The 21,731-nt window shown below is 43.9% G+C and overlaps 1 protein-coding gene across 1 annotated transcript in view; it reads right to left on the minus strand.

Moving 5' to 3' along the window:
- The window catches only part of ADGRB1 (adhesion G protein-coupled receptor B1), a 651,809-nt gene that overhangs the window by 116,072 nt on the left and 514,006 nt on the right, over window positions 1-21,731 (minus strand). Inside the window, exon 19 of the mRNA XM_066578727.1 lies at window positions 2,807-2,910. Within this exon, the coding sequence (XP_066434824.1) occupies window positions 2,807-2,910 (104 nt within the window). The remainder of the gene's footprint in view (window positions 1-2,806; window positions 2,911-21,731) is intronic.

Here is a 21,731-nt window from a genome sequence, read left to right on the forward strand (position 1 = left end):
GAGAGGGGGGAGAGAGGGAGAGGGGGGAGAGGAGATAGAGAGAGGGGGGGAGGAGAGAGAGGGGGGGACAGGAGAGAGAGAGGGGGGGAGGAGAGAGTGAGAGGAGAGAAGAGGAGAGAGTGAGAGGAGAGAAGAGGAGAGAGTGAGAGGAGAGAAGAGGAGAGAGAGAGGGGGGGAAGAGGAGAGAGAGAGAGGGTGGGGAGGAGAGAGAGAGGGGGGAAGAGGAGACAGAGAGAGAGGGGGGGAAGAGGAGAGAGAGAGGGGGGAGAGGAGAGAGAGAGGGGGAAGAGGAGAGAGAGAGGGGAGAAAAGGAGAGAGAGATGGGGGGGAAGAGGAGAGAGAGGGGGTGGAAGAGGAGAGAGAGAGGGGGGAGAGGAGAGAGAAAGAGAGGGGGAGAGGAGAGAGAGAGAAGGAGAGAGAGGGAGAGAGAGGAGGGAAGAGGAGAGAGAGAGAGGGGGGAAGAGGAGAGAGAGAGGGGGGAATAGGAGAGAGAGAGGGGGGAATAGGAGAGAGAGAGGGGGGGAGAGGAGAGAGAGAGGGGGGGAGAGGAGAGAGAGAGAGAGAGAGAGAGGGAAGAGGAGAGAGAGAGCAGGGAAGAGGAGAGAGAGATGGGGGGAAGAGGAGAGAGAGAGAGAGGGGGGAAGAGGAGAGAGAGAGGGGGGAAGAGGAGAGAGAGAGGGGGGAAGAGGAGAGAGAGAGAGAGGGGGGAGAGGAGAGAGAGAGGGGGGGGGGAGAGGAGAGAGAGAGGGGGGGAAGAGGAGAGAGAGAGGGGGGGAAGAGGAGAGAGAGAGGGGGGAATAGGAGAGAGAGAGGGGGGGAGAGGAGAGAGAGAGAGAGAGAGAGGGAAGAGGAGAGAGAGAGAGCAGGGAAGAGGAGAGAGAGATGGGGGAAGAGGAGAGAGAGAGAGAGGGGGGGAAGAGGAGAGAGAGAGGGGGGAAGAGGAGAGAGAGAGGGGGGAGAGGAGAGAGAGAGAGAGGGGGGAGAGGAGAAAGAGAGGGGGGGGAAGAAGAGAGAGAGAGGGGGGGAAGAGGAGAGAGAGAGGGGGGGAAGAGGAGAGAGAGAGGGGGGGGAGAGGAGAGAGAGGGGGGGAGAGGAGAGAGAGAGAGAGAGAGAGAGAGAGAAAGCTCGGGACCCAGCGTCCCACATACAAAAATGCTCGAGTCTCCCATTGTAGTCAATGGGGTTCGTTACTCGAGTAGAGCTCTCGAATTTTACGAAAAGCTCGACTCGAATAATGCGGACCCGAGCATTTGGGTAAGGCCTGAATGGGGGCGCCTGATTAAATTGGGGGCCATAATTTCCAGGGGCACAGTGTGTAGTATAATTTATTACAGGGGGCACGGTGTGTAGTATAATTTATTACAGGGGGCACGGTGTGTAGTATAATTTATTACAGGGGGCACAGTGTGTAGTATCATTTATTACAGGGGGCACGGTGTGTAGTATCATTTATTACAGGGGGCACACCGTAGATTACTATTTCTTTCTGGGGACACAGTGCGTGGTGTTAGTATTTTCAGAATAGCCAAAGATGTCTGGGCCAAAAACTGCGCAGACGCAAGAATTCGCTGGAGAAGTTGTGAAGGTTTGGAACAGATGGAGAAGAAGTGGAAGGAGTCCAGAGGATGTCACCCGCGAGTCACTCAGTGTCATTTTGCATTCCGTCTCTCAATCTAGCCTAAGGGATCTTTCACAGGGGCAGAATTTCGGCGCACCGCAACTCAGGGAATATTCTGCATCACAATCCACTTGTTTCTCTGCAGATTTTGATGTGGAATTGAAAATGATTTAAGGGACTTTTCATACGGGGCGGAATTACGCCGCAGGACGCACCGAAAGCTGCGGTAAATCCTGCCCCAAAGTCTGCAGGCTAACTGTGGACTTTGATGCAGAATTGCAAGTGGCTTAAAACTTGCCTGCAATTCTGCATCAAAATCCGTAGTTAGACTTGCAGATTTGGTGTGGGATTTGCTGCGGGTGTTCGTGCGTCCTGCGGTCTGGTTCCGGCCAGTGTTGAAGACCCCTAATTGTGCATCAAAATCCAGATGTATCTTGTGTAGATTATCAGTTATATCACTTGTCAGTTCAAACCACATGATGCGCCCGGGTGTTGCCCACGATCAGCGGAGCTACGTCTGCGTGCTGCAGCAGTGAAATGCATCGTCAGAGCGCAGTTATGAGTCATCAGTGGTGATCAGACGTTTGTGCTGCCGCTGGGTCTCTCCCCCATGCTTTACACCACAATTCTGCTCTGCAAGTCTGTTTTATATGAGCCCTGTTAACATTCATGAAATAGCGCTAATTGCCGGGCTGCACCCGCGCTTGCAGGTTCAGCCTGGCAATTGTCGTGAAAACGCGAGCACTAGCGGCTGCTGCCAGCGCTCATGTGATAGCGGCCGCTGCTGTTATCCAGTGTAATTACTGCATTTCCATTACGGAACGTCCTCAGTGATTCGGTGTTGTGTGAAGGCAGCCTTTAGGGTACACCCATGATCTCTGTAAGGTAGTCTGAGATTCGTGGTCTCTCTTCTCTGTGACTCCGGCTACGGCAAAAAGATTATAGACTACAAGCAACTAAACTGCCAAAGATGTTATATATACATATAAAGCACTTATAGAGTGAGGGGAGGAGCCTCAATAAGGAGGAGGAGCCTGGAGTGGCTAAACAATCATCAATAAAAGTAAGGACGTTCTCAACAGTCCCCCTGGTGGATGGAAAGGGTACTGCACTCCCTGTGATGTAGCTTACCCCAAAGAGTGAATGGATTGAGTGAATTAAAGTCACAGGAGATAAATATCTGCTCACCTCCACACGGAGACGTAAATGATGATCAGAAGTAGAAGCGTCAGGGATGAAACTCCACAGCCGACGATCAGCGTGACGGATGGGACAAGAACCTTTTCCATATTCTGCAATAGAAAAAGACAAAATGTAATAGTGTCCTGCCTAGGTGTCAGTCTTCACTGCAGGTCTAGCATTCTATTCGTGAATCAGGAAGCTCAGGATAAACACTGTTATGGCGTTGCAGCTCCTGGGAGGCACGAGTGCAAAATGATTACTGCCTAATAGGTGTCTAATCAGTCCTAACAGGAGGAGACGCGTTATAATTGTCAGCTAGTTATAACACCGCAGAGTGTGACTGGAATACTAGTGTGACCAGAAGAGAAGCACGGGGTCTGCATACAGTATAAGGCTGTACGTACCCCTCCGCACTACTGTTCTCTGGGGTGTTACATAGGACTGTGGGTCATATCTACTCCATTATCTGTCCTCAGAGACAGATTATAGACTCTGTTATCTGTGGGGTTACATAGGACTGCCAGTCACATCTACTACATTATCTATCCTCAGAGACGATTATAGACTGTGTTATCTGTGGGGTTACATAGGACTGCCAGTCACATCACTACATTCTCTGTTGGGTTACATAGGACTGCAGGTCACATCTACTACATTATCAGAGTTACACTGCTACATTGTATCTCTTCATAGTTACAGAATACTTCCAGCTCTGCTACATCTGAATACGAAGATGAGAAAGGGTTGAACTTGGAGACCCTGTAAAGCATCTGCTCCATGAACAAACAATCAGTGAGTCTGGAGGAGGACGGCGGCCAAATAACGAGGTCTGGACAGTAATAGGATTGTGGGATCAGAAGTTCTAGGAAATATTAACGAGGATGGAAACCAGGGCCGGCGCTGGGGAAGGGGCCGCGCTCCGCCATCAATGGAATGGGGGCTGTGTGTTATATAAGAGATCTGTGTCTATATAGGGGTCAGGGGTCACTGAGTATTGGGGGTCCAACAACTACGGACACTCCAGGATTATGGGGTCATTGGGCGATAGAGTGTCAGTGCCCCCTTATGCCTCGCTGCTGTCTCCCACCCAGTATACTGTGTACTAGCAGCGCCGCCCGCCCGCTGACCATCATACATGTGTCTTATATGTTCCTGTCCCTTTTACCAAAGAAAACATTAAAAAAACGCAGCAAAAACTTCACTGGAGAAGGCGGCCTTTCCTTACACTAGAGGGTTTCTGAGCCCCCCGATGTGACCCCCCAGAGCTCTCAGATACAGAAATGTGATGGAAACAGAAAGGTGCACAATATCAGAAATGTCTCCCCCTCAGAGGTGTCGGTGCGCCCCCCTTTATCAGTGGACACTCATGGAGCCTGTAGTCACGTTCCTGCCGCACATGTTGTAGCGGGTCACGACGGACTGATGCAATGGCTTCTGGGATGCCACAGATCATGGTGGGCTGTGAGGGGCGCAGGTAGACGCTAATCACAAGGCGTGAGGTCCGAGGAACGTGGAGGCCGAGGCAGAAGTTCGCTATCCCCACCACCGGCACGGCCGACCCGTACCTGAGAGTATACATTTATACCCTTTGTAAAGAAGAAACCCTCCTGCGTCCCCAGAAGAAGTTGTCGTTGTGCTGCAGACCCCGGCATGCGGTTCCATCTCAGGCAGATATGCAAATGAGGAGAGCTGTGGATTAACCCTACTGAACGGGAATACCCCACATGGGGACCCACAGCATCATTGCATGAAAATCCACATCCTAAAATCTACCTTTTTTTAGAGGCGCAGACTCCGTTGTGCGGACATACCCCTGCCGTGGGGGAAGGGGGGGGGGGCAGCGGGCCTTGGAGGGGAAACCCACCGTAAAAATACACAGCGTCGAATGCAATTCTGTAGATGTAAAATCCGCATGCCTTCTATAGGCGCTCGTTCACATCAGCACTTGGGGGTTCTGTATTCTTGCTCCAATTAGGGAGAAGGAAATCAGCGCCCCCTGTGAGAATGGGTTTGAATGACGCCAGATGGGGTTGTTTGGTTTCTGGCCAAACTTTCGGCTTTCTACATAACGAAATTGCGCAGCATGCATCTTACTTTTAAAGTAAATTTGGCGATGGAGATTCCGAACTAAACCTCAAATGTTGGTGTGAACGAGCCCTAAAATGCTACAATTCTGCTGCAAAAAAACCCTCAGCATTCTGGCAACATGCCGACACAGGGGCGAGCTCACACATGGCAGGGGCGAGCTCACACATGCCAGGGGCAAGCTCACACATGGCAGGGGCGAGCTCACACATGGCAGGGGCGCGCTCACACATGGCAGGGGCGCGCTCACACATGGCAGGGGCGAGCTCACACATGGCAGGGGCGAGCTCACACATGGCAGGGGCAAGCTCACACATGGCAGGGGCGCGCTCACACATGGCAGGGGCGAGCTCACACATGGCAGGGGCGAGCTCACACATGGCAGGGGCGAGCTCACACATGGCAGGGGCGAGCTCACACATGGCAGGGGCGCGCTCACACATGGCAGGGGCGCGCTCACACATGGCAGGGGCGCGCTCACACATGGCAGGGGCGCGCTCACACATGGCAGGGGCGAGCTCACACATGGCAGGGGCGAGCTCACACATGGCAGGGGCGCGCTCACACATGGCAGGGGCGCGCTCACACATGGCAGGGGCGCGCTCACACATGGCAGGGGCGCGCTCACACATGGCAGGGGCGAGCTCACACATGGCAGGGGCGCGCTCACACATGGCAGGGGCGCGCTCACACATGGCAGGGGCGCGCTCACACATGGCAGGGGCGAGCTCACACATGGCAGGGGCGAGCTCACACATGGCAGGGGCGGGCTCACACATGGCAGGGGCGGGCTCACACATGGCAGGGGCGGGCTCACACATGGCAGGGGCGGGCTCATACATGGCAGGGGCGCGCTCACACATGGCAGGGGCGCGCTCACACATAGCAGGGGCGCGCTCACACATGGCAGGGGCGCGCTCACACATGACAGGGGCGCGCTCACACATGGCAGGGGCGCGCTCACACATGGCAGGGGCGAGCTCACACATGGCAGGGGCGAGCTCACACATGGCAGGGGCGCACTCACACGTGGCAGGGGCAAACTCACACGTGGCAGAGGCGCGCTCACACGTGGCTGGGGCGCGCTCACACGTGGCAGGGGTGAGCTCACACGTGGCAGGGGCGCGCTCACACGTGGCAGGGGCGCGCTCACACGTGGCAGGGGCGAGCTCACACGTGGCAGGGGCGAGCTCACACGTGGCAGGGGCGCGCTCACACGTGGCAGGGGCGAGCTCACAAATGGCAGGGACGCATTCACACATGGCAGGGACGCATTCACACACGGCAGGGACGCGCTCACACATGGCAGGGACGCGCTCACACATGGCAGGGGAGCGCTCACACATGGCAGGGGCGAGCTCACACACGGCAGGGACGCACTCACACACGGCAGGGACGCACTCACACACGGCAGGGACGCGCTCACACACGGCAGGGACGCGCTCACACATGGCAGGGGCGCGCTCACACTTGGCAGGGGCGCGCTCACACATGGCAGGGGCGCGCTCACACATGGCAGGGGCGCGCTCACACATGGCAGGGGAGCGCTCACACATGGCAGGGACGCGCTCACACATGGCAGGGACGCGCTCACACATGGCAGGGACGCGCTCACACATGGCAGGGACGCGCTCACACATGGCAGGGACGCGCTCACACATGGCAGGGGCGAGCTCACACAAGGCAGGGACGCACTCACACACGGCAGGGACGCGCTCACACACGGCAGGGACGCACTCACACACGGCAGGGACGCACTCACACACGGCAGGGACGCGCTCACACATGGCAGGGACGCACTCACACACGGCAGGGACGCGCTCACACATGGCAGGAGTGCTGCGGATTTCCCACAGTGGACATTTCTGCTACAAAATCAGCAGCATTTCTACATCAAAACTGCGCCAAAATCTGCCCGATTGGTCCTTTATACATGATGCTAATGCTACGGTTTTGCGCAGAGGAAATTTCCGCAGTAAAATGTGCAGATCTTGATGTGGGGCCGCAGCAAAAAGCACAACAACGTTTGAACCAAACTGTGCACATTTTGACTTGGATTTTAGTGTGGATCTGCACCAAAAAACAGGGGGCCCCAAGGCTTTAGACTGCCTCATATCAAGTATGAAATGGCGTCACCCCACCTGCCCACCCCAAAAAAGACCCCACTCATTTTCGGGCATTGAAAGCGCCCATACACAAGACACCCAACACATATTTGAATCATTGAGACTTGTGTGAAGGGACGGAGCAATAGGTCCCCCAGTAGTGGCCCCAGCAGTAAGTGTTCCTCTTAGTGGCCCCAGTAGTAATAGTGTTCATGGACCTTTGGCCAGGCATCAACCGAACAAGCATTTCGCTCATCCAATCCACAGCTCCTATCTGGTCAGTGCCAAGTCTGTGACCCCTGACCTATCCCCACGGTATCCTCGCTGAGGGACATACGCAGATGCTGGGGGGTAGGAGATCAGGGGTCTTGGCCTCAGCAGCAGCGGTCGGAGGGGAACTGCAGACTGGGTAAGTGAACCTGTCAAGTTGCTGCCCGGCCGGCTATAGGTGACAATTGTCTTTCACCGGCCATTAATATGGCCAATAAAGAATAATTACCATCCGGGTGGGAACCCGCTGCCCATCTGAGGACCTGCAGCTGCCGCCTGAGGCAGCAGTCTCAGGCTGCCTTGTGATGCTGGCATCCGTGCGTGTAAACGTACCCTTAATCCCCAGGCATACCTCCATATATTTAGGGTGTCTTTACACGGGTGAGTTTCAAGCACGAGTTCTGTGCTTCGTAAGAAGCACAAAAATTACACATGATTTCCTCTTTGTTAGCAGCGATGGCTCGAGAACAAAAAATTGCAGCATATCCGATTTTTGGGTGAGTCTGCTCCAGAATCTCCTATTATTTCCTATGAGAGCCCCCCCCCCCCCCATTGTGATTCGATTTGTAAATGCGATTTTCATGCAAGTGTAGAGCGTTTTTCCTTTTACTATTGCAACAACATGCGTTTTTCTCACCGAATGGGAAACAATTGCTTGAAGGTTTATGAGGGCGATATCAGCCCGATTCTCTGACCCCGTGTAAATAGAGACCTCCACCTATCCCTGTACATACATAGATATCCCTGTAATCCCTGTCTGCGGAGCCGCTGTATCTAAGCCCCTCATACCGCACCCCCCATCATGTAATGATCTCCAGGACCTCGTCACTCATCCTCCACGGCTCCTTAACGGCTGTACGGTTTAGATTTTTACGAGTAGCCGTTTTCCTGTCACATCTGACTTGGAAGTTTGTTTCTGTGGTTTATTTTATGTGACATCTGATTCCTAAAGCTTCAGTGTTGCATTAATCCCATAAGAGGATGAGCCAAGAACGAGGAGCGGCTGGAAATCTCCAGAGCCGGTTTTTGGCTTCTGAGCCTTGACTTGAGCGGACATCTGTTTTGGGGAAATCATTTGCTGTTTCTTTCCATCGGATTGTGAAATCTGCTCATTTTCTCTGTGAGGTCGGGGGCATCATATTTTCTGTCTGGTCAAGGGTATATTGTGTTTTCTGTGAGGTCGGGGGTCCATTGTGTTGCTTGTGTTGTCAAGGGTCCATTGTGTTCTTCTTATAGTCAGGGGTCCATGGTGTTCATGTAATCAGGGATCCATCATGTTCTCTTTGTGGTCAGGGGTCCATTGTGTTCTCCTTATAGTCAGGGGTCCATGGTGTTTATGTAATCAGGGATCCATCATGTTCTCTTTGTGGTCAGGGGTCCATTGTGTTCTCCTTATAGTCAGGGGTCCATGGTGTTCATCTAATCAGGGATCCATCATGTTCTCTTTGTGGTCAGGGGTCCATTGTGGTCTCCTTATAGTCAGGGGTCCATGGTGTTCATCTAATCAGGGATCCATCATGTTCTCTTTGTGGCCGGGGGTCCATTGTGTTCTCCTTATAGTCAGGGGTCCATGGTGTTCATGTAATCAGGGATCCATCATGTTCTCTTTGTGGTCAGGGGTCCATTGTGTTCCCCTTATAGTCAGGGGTCCATGGTGTTTATGTAATCAGGGATCCATCATGTTCTCTTTGTGGTCAGGGGTCCATTGTGTTGTCCTTATAGTCAGGGGTCCATGGTGTTCATCTAATCAGGGATCCATCATGTTCTCTTTGTGGTCAGGGGTCCATTGTGGTCTCCTTATAGTCAGGGGTCCATGGTGTTCATGTAATCAGGGATCCATCATGTTCTCTTTGTGGTCAGGGATCCATTGTGTTCTCCTTATAGTCAGGGGTCCATGGTGTTCATGTAATCAGGGATCCATCATGTTCTCTTTGTGGTCAGGGGTCCATTGTGTTATCCTTATAGTCAGGGGTCCATGGTGTTCATGTAATCAGGGATCCATCATGTTCTCTTTGTGGTCAGGGGTCCATTGTGTTCTCCTTTTAGTCAGGGGTCCATGGTGTTCATGTAATCAGGGATCCATCATGTTCTCTTTGTGGTCAGGGGTCCATTGTGTTCTCCTTTTAGTCAGGGGTCCATGGTGTTCATGTAATCAGGGATCCATCATGTTCTCTTTGTGGTCAGGGGTCCATTGCGTTATCCTTATTGTCAGGGGTCCATGGTGTTCATGTAATCAGGGATCCATCATGTTCTCTTAGTGGTCAGGGATCCATTGTGTTCTCCTTATAGTCAGGGGTCCATGGTGTTCATGTAATCAGGGATCCATCATGTTCTCTTTGTGGTCAGGGGTCTATTGTGTTCTCCTTTTAGTCAGGGGTCCATGGTGTTCATGTAATCAGGGATCCATCATGTTCTCTTTGTGGTCAGGGGTCCATTGTGTTCTCCTTATAGTCAGGGGTCCATGGTGTTCATGTAATCAGGGATCCATCATGTTCTCTTTGTGGTCAGGGATCCATTGTGTTCTCCTTATAGTCAGGGGTCCATGGTGTTCATCTAATCCGGGATCCATCATGTTCTCTTTGTGGTCAGGGGTCCATTGTGTTCTCCTTATAGTCAGGGGTCCATGGTGTTAGTGTAATCAGGGATCCATCATGTTCTCTTTGTGGTCAGGGGTCCATTGTGTTCTCCTTATAGTCAGGGGTCCATGGTGTTCATCTAATCAGGGATCCATCATGTTCTCTTTTTGGGGCCGGGGGTCCATTGTGTTCCCCTTATAGTCAGGGGTCCATGGTGTTCATGTAATCAGGGATCCATCATGTTCTCTTTGTGGTCAGGGGTCCATTGTGTTCTCCTTATAGTCAGGGGTCCATGGTGTTCATGTAATCAGGGATCCATCATGTTCTCTTTGTGGTCAGGGGTCCATTGTGTTATCCTTATCGTCAGGGGTCCATGGTGTTCATGTAATCAGGGATCCATCATGTTCTCTTAGTGGTCAGGGATCCATTGTGTTCTCCTTATAGTCAGGGGTCCATGGTGTTCATGTAATCAGGGATCCATCATGTTCTCTTTGTGGTCAGGGGTCCATTGTGTTCTCCTTATAGTCAGGGGTCCATGGTGTTCATCTAATCAGGGATCCATCATGTTCTCTTTGTGGCCGGGGGTCCATTGTGTTATCCTTATAGTCAGGGGTCCATGGTGTTCATGTAATCAGGGATCCATCATGTTCTATTTGTAGTCAGGGGTCCATTGTGTTCTTCATGAGATCAGTCATCGATCATGTTGGACTTATTCACCCTGGAAAAAAGATGGCTAAGGGGTGATCAAATAACTCTGTATAAATACATTGGGGGACGATACAAGGATCTCTCCCATGACCTGTTTATACCCAGGACTGCAAAGGTAACAAGAGAGCATCTGCTATGTCTAGAAGAAAGTGGGTTTCATCACCAACACAGAAGGGGGTTCTTTACTGTAAGAGCAGTGAGACTGTGGAACTCTCTGCCAAAGGACGTGGTGATGGCAAAATCCATAAAGGAGTTTAAGAGGGACTAGATGTCTTTGTAGAATGCTATGATATTAAGGGATATAGACATTAGGTGACCAGCGGGTTGTAGTTCCGGGTCTTATAGTCAGGTAGCAACTTTCAAACATTGATCCCGGGATTATTCTAACTGCCATTATGGAGCCGGGAAGGAATTTGTTTCCCCCGAATGGGCTAATTGGCTTCTGCCTCATTGTTTTTTTTTTTGCCTTCCTCTGTATCAACAAGGGTGGGGTAGGGAAGGGGGGGGGGGGCTGGAAACAGTCTGAACTGGATCAACATTGTCTCCCTTCAGCCTAACATACTATGTTACTCAAAAATAACAGTACAGACGACAAATGGGAGAAGTTTAAAACATCCTAATTACCTCATGTGAGCAGTTCATACCCTTTAAAAATAAAAGAAGTACAAGTAGAAGGAAACCAATGTGGCTCTACAAGAGTGTTAGGGCTCCTGCACACTTGCGTTTTTCTTGCGCGTTTTTTTCACGTGATTGTCAATCGGACTTTCTTATGTTAAAAACGCATCAAACAAAAATCGCAAAGCACAAACTAGCAATCAATTTTCAACATTAGAAACTTGCATTGACAATCGAGTTAAAAAAAACGCAGCGATATCGCAGTATTAATATCCCGCAAATGGGTGTTCATCCTAAGGGGGGCAATAAGCGAAAAAAGAAAGCGTTTAAATTACTAAAACAAGAAAGCAGCGAAGAAGCGCTGAAAACATACAGGGGAAAAAAAACAAATAATGTAAGGAAAAGATGAAAACTGCCAAGGAGGAGGCAGAAAGACTGATCGCCAAAGAGAGCAAAAATAACCCTAAACTATTTTTCAACTTTATAAACAGTAAAAGGATTTTCACTGAAAGCACTGGCCCTTTAAGAAATAATGCAGGAGATACCATAGAAGACTATGGGGGGGGGGGGGGGGAGCAAATCTATTAAATAGTTTTTTCTCAAGTTTATTCACAAAGGAAAAACAAATGTCATACGAGATGACATGATAGACAGACCGCTACTTCTTATATTTAGGGACATTGTTGGGATGGGGGTTCTACCACTGGATTGGCACATTGTCAATGTGGTTCCAATATCCAAAAAAGGAATCAAGGAGGGAGCCTGGTAACTACAGGCCGGTAAGTCTCACTTCAATAATCGGAAAAATATTCAAGGCGTTTCTGAGAGACGCCATCCTAGAATACCTCAGGGAGAACAATGGAATAACCCCTCACCAGCATGGGTTCATGAAGGGTCGATCATGTCAGACCAATCTGATCAGTTTCTACGATGAAGGAAGTTCTAAGCTGGACCTGGAAGAGTCTATTAATCTCGTATATCTGGACTTCTCTAAAGCATCTGACACCGTGCCGCATAATAGGTTGATATATAAAATGAGGCAGCTCGGTCTGGAGAAAAACGTGTGTATCTGGGTGAAGAACTGGCTCAGAGATAGAAAGCAGAGGGTGGTAATAAGTGGTTCGTACTCTGATTGGGCCACCGTCGCAAGTGGGGGGCCACAGGGTTCAGTATTAGGCCCCATTCTGTTCAATTTATCTATCAATGACCTCATAGAAAAACTGCCAAGTAAAATATCAATATTTGCAGATTAATTAATAAATTCTTACAGGAATACATGTAATCTTCACATATAGATGAATGAATACTTCTATCTTCTAATGGATTAGTAAAACCACCAAAAATGGGAATGGGGTATTCCATCACATAAACACAGGGACAGCTCTATGCTACTGAAGCTGGCCATACACTTCAGATAGCTGTCAGTTGAATGCCCATTTGACCAACTTATTTCTCTTGCCGCCCTATCTATACACATGGATGTTCAGAATGTGTTCCCCATGAGGAGAGGGTGATAAGTCAATGCCAGATACCTCTGCTGATGGCTTATAGTATCTCCTGAGAGAACAGAGGATCAGGCATGTTGGAATCTAACAAGCCTGATCTTTTTTTATCCCAACATCTGTCATTGGGGGAGAGCCAGGACACCACCATGCACAATAGATGTTTTCGCCAGTCCCGTCCAGTTTTCAGGTTCGGCCAACATTCATCTAATACGTACAATATCTTACCAAAAGTAATTGGACACCTGAGCAAGAATCATAAGTAGTATTTATTGCCATATGTTAATACTTACCTTTGTCGCTAATGACATCAGGTACTCTGCATTGCATACTTGCTACTTACGCCTGATACAGTTCATCTGATATTTCCCTCCATTCATCCTGTAAATGTCTGGCAAGTTCTGACAAATAAGATGAACATTGCTCGTATTTCCTGACCTGACGTTCCAGTTCGTCCCAAAGATGTTCAGTAGGATTCAGGTCGGGGCTGTGTGCAGCCAGTCCAATTGTGGAACATCCATTTACTCAAAGCAATGTAAAACAGCATTGGATTTGTGGCGAAGTGCGTTGCCTTGTTGGAAATATGGCTGATAATTCTCAGAGTATTGCCACATTGTCGGCAGCACAATACTGTCTAGAGTATCGAGGTACAGCCCTGTGTTCATGGTTCTTGTCACTACAACCAACGGACCGAGACCATGCCACATAAAACATTACAGGACCACAATGGAACCTCTACCACGCCTAACTGTCGGCACAGCACACTCAGACAAGAGGCGTTCCCCGGGCATCCTCCACAGCCAGGTATGTCCATCTAGTTTGAAAATGGAGTAGCATGTTTCTAAACTTCATAGAAATGTTTTCCAAGCCTCAGCTAGCAAATGGCAAAGCTCCTTGCACCACTGTAAATAGACCAAGGCATTTTCTTTGCGAGAACTCACCAGATATTTGCAGGGTGAATGGAGGGAAATACCAGCTGAAGTATATCAGACCTTGATAGAAAGTATGCCATGGAGAGTATCTGAAGTCAATAGAGTAATCTTTTTCCGTTTGTAGCATTGGGAATGATAAATGTCGCTTTCCTCAGGGGTGATGGCCACCGGTATGCCACAAACACCGCCATGTCTATGAAACTGGGGGCCACTGAATGGTTAAAACTTTTCACTTTCTGATGCCATAAATCTATTACTTGACAATGTGGTATCACAATCTTCACCAAGATGCAATGTAATAACCTATAATATCAGGAGAGGAAACAAATTGTCTTCCTGCGATTCATCTCAATGGAGTCTACTATCTAAAACAACCTTATTGAATTCCTATTGATTCTCTCAAACTTTACCAGGCCTTCAATGTGCCACACGGAGGAGAGAAAAGGATTTATCGTATATCTACACCGCTCGATGCAGGAGGAGACAATTATATTTCAGTCAACTAGGAATTTGTTACACTGCGGCAGAAACACAAAAAAAGGTGCCCTAGGGGGTCTTCAAGGGCAAATAGGGCACTGATCTGTGCATTCCAAGAAAGCAAACTGAGGGTCTTCAGCTGCTGTCAGCCTAGTCATAAGCTGACTATGAGAGTATGCTGAAGAACTAAAAGTGCAAGCAAGTCAAGGAGGTAAAAGGACAATTACAGGTATATATCGAATGCAGAGTAGAAATCTAAGCTGCAAAGTAATGATTTGTGTGTGTATGTATATATATATATATATATATATATAATCTTTATATTTTTTTTAGAAAGAACGGCCTTCTATTTGAATGAAACTATAATTTCTCAAGTAGTCATCAAATCCTCTGGCAAAGAATAAAAATATAAAAAGACAAAAATGTACACAACATAACTACAATAATACTACCCTCTAGGTACAAGAATATAACTACTATAATACTGCCCCCTATGTACAAGAATATAACTATTATAATACTGTCTCCTATGTACAAAAATATAACTACTATAATACTGCCCCTATGTACAAGAATATAACTACTATAATACTGCCCCCTATGTATAAGAATATAACTACTATAATACTGTTCCCCTATGTACGAGAATATAACTACTATAATACTGTCTCCTATGTACAAAAATATAACTACTATAATACTGCCCCCTATGTACAAGAATATAACTACTATAATACTGCTTCCTATGTACAAGAATATAACTACTATAATACTGTCTCCTATGTACAAAAATATAACTACTATAATACTGCCCCCTATGTACAAGAATATAACTATTATAATACTGTCTCCTATGTACAAAAATATAACTACTATAATACTGCCCCCTATGTACAAGAATATAACTACTATAATACTGCTTCCTATGTACAAGAATATAACTACTATAATACTGTTCCTATGTACAAGAATATAACTACTATAATACTGCCCCCTATGTACAAGAATATAACTACTATAATACTACTCCCTATGTACAAGAATATATTTACTATAATACTGTCCCCCATGTACAAGGATATAACTACTATAATACTGCCCCCTATGTACATTAATATAACTACTATAATACTGCCCCCCTATGTACATGAATATAACTACTATAATACTGCCCCCTATGTACAAGAATATAACTACTATAATACTGCTCCTATGTACAGGAAAATAACTACTATAATACTGCCCACTATGTACAAGAATATAACTACTATAATACTGCCGCCTATGAACAGGAAAATAACTACTATAATACTGCCCACTATGTACAAGAATATAACTACTATAATACTGCCCCCTATGTACAAGAATATAACTACTATAATACTGCTTCTATGTACAAGAATATAACTACTATAATTCTGCCTCCTATGCACAAGAATATAACTACTATAATACTGCCTCCTATGTACAAGAATATAACTATTATAATACTGCACTCTATGTATAAGAATATAACTACTATAATACTGTCCCCTATGTACAAAAATATAACTACTATAATACTACCTCCTATGTACAAGAATATAACTACTATAATACTGCCCCCTATGTACAAGAATATAACTACTATAGTACTGCCTCCTATGTACAAGAACAGATCTACTATAATACTGCCCCCTATGTACAAGAATATAACTACTATAATACTGCCCCTTATGTACAAGAATATAACTACTATAATACTGCCCCCTATGTACAAGAATATAACTACTATAATACTGCCTCCTATGTACAAGAATATAACTACTATAATACTGCTCCCTATGTATAAGAATATAACTACTATAATACTGCCCTCTATGTACAAGAATATAACTACTATAATACTTCCCCTATGTACAAGACTATAACTACTATAATAATGCCTCCTATGTACAAGAATATAACTACTATAATACTGCTTCCTATGTACAAGAATATAACTACTATAATACTGCCCTCTATATACAAGAATATAACTACTATAATACTGCCTCCTATGCACAAGAATATAACTACTATAATACTACTCCCTATGTACAAGAATATATTTACTATAATACTGTCCCCCATGTACAAGGATATAACTACTATAATACTGCCCCCTATGTACATTAATATAACTACTATAATACTGCCCCCCTATGTACATGAATATAACTACTATAATACTGCCCCCTATGTACAAGAATATAACTACTATAATACTGCTCCTATGTACAGGAAAATAACTACTATAATACTGCCCACTATGTACAAGAATATAACTACTATAATACTGCCGCCTATGTACAGGAAAATAACTACTATAATACTGCCCACTATGTACAAGAATATAACTACTATAATACTGCCCCTTATGTACAAGAATATAACTACTATAATACTGCTTCTATGTACAAGAATATAACTACTATAATACTGCCTCCTATGTACAAGAATATAACTAGTATAATACTGCCTTCTATGTACAAAAATATAACTACTATAATACTACCTCCTATGTACAAGAATATAACTACTATAATACTGCCCCCTATGTACAAGAATATAACTACTATAGTACTGCCTCCTATGTACAAGAACAGATCTACTATAATACTGCCCCCTATGTACAAGAATATAACTACTATAATACTGCCCCTTATGTACAAGAATATAACTACTATAATACTGCCCCTATGTACAAGAATATAACTACTATAATACTGCCCCCTATGTATAAGAATATAACTACTATAATACTGTTCCCCTATGTACGAGAATATAACTACTATAATACTGTCTCCTATGTACAAAAATATAACTACTATAATACTGCCCCCTATGTACAAGAATATAACTACTATAATACTGCTTCCTATGTACAAGAATATAACTACTATAATACTGTCTCCTATGTACAAAAATATAACTACTATAATACTGCCCCCTATGTACAAGAATATAACTATTATAATACTGTCTCCTATGTACAAAAATATAACTACTATAATACTGCCCCCTATGTACAAGAATATAACTACTATAATACTGCTTCCTATGTACAAGAATATAACTACTATAATACTGTTCCTATGTACAAGAATATAACTACTATAATACTGCCCCCTATGTACAAGAATATAACTACTATAATACTACTCCCTATGTACAAGAATATATTTACTATAATACTGTCCCCCATGTACAAGGATATAACTACTATAATACTGCCCCCTATGTACATTAATATAACTACTATAATACTGCCCCCCTATGTACATGAATATAACTACTATAATACTGCCCCCTATGTACAAGAATATAACTACTATAATACTGCTCCTATGTACAGGAAAATAACTACTATAATACTGCCCACTATGTACAAGAATATAACTACTATAATACTGCCGCCTATGAACAGGAAAATAACTACTATAATACTGCCCACTATGTACAAGAATATAACTACTATAATACTGCCCCCTATGTACAAGAATATAACTACTATAATACTGCTTCTATGTACAAGAATATAACTACTATAATACTGCCTCCTATGCACAAGAATATAACTACTATAATACTGCCTCCTATGTACAAGAATATAACTATTATAATACTGCACTCTATGTATAAGAATATAACTACTATAATACTGTCCCCTATGTACAACAATATAACTACTATAATACTGCCTTCTATGTACAAAAATATAACTACTATAATACTACCTCCTATGTACAAGAATATAACTACTATAATACTGCCCCCTATGTACAAGAATATAACTACTATAGTACTGCCTCCTATGTACAAGAACAGATCTACTATAATACTGCCCCCTATGTACAAGAATATAACTACTATAATACTGCCCCTTATGTACAAGAATATAACTACTATAATACTGCCCCCTATGTACAAGAATATAACTACTATAATACTGCCTCCTATGTACAAGAATATAACTACTATAATACTGCTCCCTATGTATAAGAATATAACTACTATAATACTGCCCTCTATGTACAAGAATATAACTACTATAATACTTCCCCTATGTACAAGACTATAACTACTATAATAATGCCTCCTATGTACAAGAATATAACTACTATAATACTGCTTCCTATGTACAAGAATATAACTACTATAATACTGCCCTCTATATACAAGAATATAACTACTATAATACTGCCTCCTATGCACAAGAATATAACTACTATAATACTACTCCCTATGTACAAGAATATATTTACTATAATACTGTCCCCCATGTACAAGGATATAACTACTATAATACTGCCCCCTATGTACATTAATATAACTACTATAATACTGCCCCCCTATGTACATGAATATAACTACTATAATACTGCCCCCTATGTACAAGAATATAACTACTATAATACTGCTCCTATGTACAGGAAAATAACTACTATAATACTGCCCACTATGTACAAGAATATAACTACTATAATACTGCCGCCTATGTACAGGAAAATAACTACTATAATACTGCCCACTATGTACAAGAATATAACTACTATAATACTGCCCCCTATGTACAAGAATATAACTACTATAATACTGCTTCTATGTACAAGAATATAACTACTATAATACTGCCTCCTATGTACAAGAATATAACTACTATAATACTGCCTTCTATGTACAAAAATATAACTACTATAATACTACCTCCTATGTACAAGAATATAACTACTATAATACTGCCCCCTATGTACAAGAATATAACTACTATAGTACTGCCTCCTATGTACAAGAACAGATCTACTATAATACTGCCCCCTATGTACAAGAATATAACTACTATAATACTGCCCCTTATGTACAAGAATATAACTACTATAATAGTGCCCCCTATGTACAAGAATATAACTACTATAATACTGCCTCCTATGTACAAGAATATAACTACTATAATACTGCCCCCTATGTACAAGAATATAACTACTATAATACTGCTCCCTATGTATAAGAATATAACTACTATAATACTGCCCTCTATGTATAAGAATATAACTACTATAATACTGCCCTCTATGTACAAGAATATAACTACTATAATACTGCCCCCTATGTACAAGACTATAACTACTATAATAATGCCTCCTATGTACAAGAATATAACTACTATAATACTGTCCCCTATGTACAAGAATATAACTGCTATAATACTGCCCCCTATGTACAAGAATATAACTGCTATAGTGCTGCTCTTTATGTACAAGAATATAACTACTATAATACTGCTCCTATGTACAAGAATATAACTACTATAATACTGCCCCCTATGTACAAGAATATAACTAGTATAATACTGCCTCCTATGTACAGGAATATAACTACTATAATACTGCCTCCTATGTACAAGAATATAACTACTATAATACTGCCCCCCATGTACAGGAATATAACTACTATAATACTGCCCCCTATGTACAAGAATATAACTACTATAATGCTGCTCTTTATGTACAATAATGTAAGGTAGCAGAATGTCAGATATTGTGTTTGGCTATAGATGCCCTGATGGGATTTTCAGTTCCCTTACAGCTGAGGCTCACATGATATCTAGACTTCACTTATAGTGCAAAACAGAAATGACCTCAGGTTATGATTGACACATAATTAAATATCGTGGTCACTTGGATTTCTAGTAAGGAGTAGAGTAATTTATTTTAAAGTCATATGACGTCTAATCTCATGTTTTAGGTGTAATTCCATTGATTAGTGTTTCGAATTGCAAGGCCTCATGCAGCACTTCAAAAAGATAGCTCTTTCATGCTTGACAGCTACCTGAGATGTGAGCTGTTTTTCTGGTAAGCTTCATGACGAAGTTAAAACATGTTCTTACATTAATACACATCAAACGTTGAGTATTACTGTGTACTGCCATACATACAACCCTAATTCTAGAACTACAAACAACAAAAAGTCCAAAAACTGAGTCTACAACGCACCCGTCGCATGCGTTTTCAAAGTATCACATGTTAAAATACAAATCCCCATCTACAATCTCCAATTTCCAAGACCGTTATGACTGAGCCAATAAAGCCCTAAAAATAAATATAACAAACTACAAAACGTAACCAGCAAAGCTCCAAAAGTGGATTTAGAGTTGAAAACCTACGAAAAAAAATCAAAAATATCCCAAGACAGAAACCACCAAAGCTTCTGCTACCACCAACAACTAAACCTACAAGGTCGAACCTACAAAACACCCATGGGGCAAAATAAGTTGAACTTTCCCAACCCAAAATTGATCTTGCATTCTTCAAGAACCTTATAACTGAGTTAACAAATCCCTTGATGTTAACCTAGTGAGCCTCGAAACGTAGTCTATGGCTACACTGCGACTCTGGTCACAACATATTTCACGTGGCTAAGCATCCAAAACCCCTCAAATATGAACCTGTCCTAAATTCCTAAAATCGTATATTCAACTTATAGATTTGAAAAAGTTTAAAAACAAAGTTTAAAGGAGAATCTACAAAGTCCCCCAAATACCCCTTAAGAATGGAACCTACCAATCCCCAAAAAGCTTCAAATCTGAAACTACTAAAATCCAAAACTTCACTCAGGGATTTCAAGAAACTGAATTTACAATGTCACAAGGGATCTAAAACAAAATCTGCCAGAGCCTTCAAGACAGTCAAGAATTGGACTTACCAAAAACACCAAAGGCTTAAAACGAAACCTACAAAAAAAGCCAAACTCAATCAAGCAACTAAAAGCCCTCAAACCTGAAATTGCAAAAGTCCCAGAAGTAATCTACAAAGCTCCAAAAGTGGGTGCACAAAGCCCCTAAAACAAAGCAAAAAAAATGGAACTTATCAGGCCCACAAAAAGTCTCAAATGTGAATTTACTAGGCTCCAAAACTGAACCCATGGATTTCAAAATGTCTCAAAACTGAATCTAAAAGTTACTGTGGTATGAAAAGAAAACTAATGAAACCCTCAAAACAGCTAAAAATTGTACCTTTCAAGAACCCAAAAAGTCTCAAATCTGAATCTACTGGTCCCCAAAACTTCACCCACAAATTTCAAAAAGTACCAAAATAGAATCTACAATGTCACAGAGGATCGAAAGCTAAACCTACAAAAGCCCTCAAAACAGCCAAGAACTAAACTTAACGAGAACCCCAAAAGCCTCAAAATTGAACTTAAAAACCCACCAAAACCAACCAAGAATCAAAACATTCTCAAATCTGAACTTGCAGAATTCTAATATAAAATACATCATATTTCAAAAGTACTCAAAAGTAATCTCCAGAGCCCCCAAAACAAAACAAAAAATGAAAACTATCAAGCCTCCAAAAGCCTCATATCTGAACTTACTAGGCCCCAAAACTGAACACATGGATTTAAAAAAGGCCCAAAACCAAATCTAAAAATCAATGAGGATCAACACTGAAACCTACAAAGCCCTGAAAACAGCCCAAAGAGGTCTCCAAATCTGAACATGCAAAGCCACAAAATGATTCCATAGTTTTTACTGTTATGTAACCACATCTTATGTAGTTTGTCTATATCTTCCTGTACTTGGGTGGGCCTACTCCAACATTTCGAAAATACTCATAGGATAAGTGGCACCTTAAACATTACCA

This window comes from Eleutherodactylus coqui, chromosome 9 (genome assembly GCF_035609145.1).
Source record: "Eleutherodactylus coqui strain aEleCoq1 chromosome 9, aEleCoq1.hap1, whole genome shotgun sequence".
Lineage (NCBI taxonomy): Eukaryota > Metazoa > Chordata > Amphibia > Anura > Eleutherodactylidae > Eleutherodactylus > Eleutherodactylus coqui.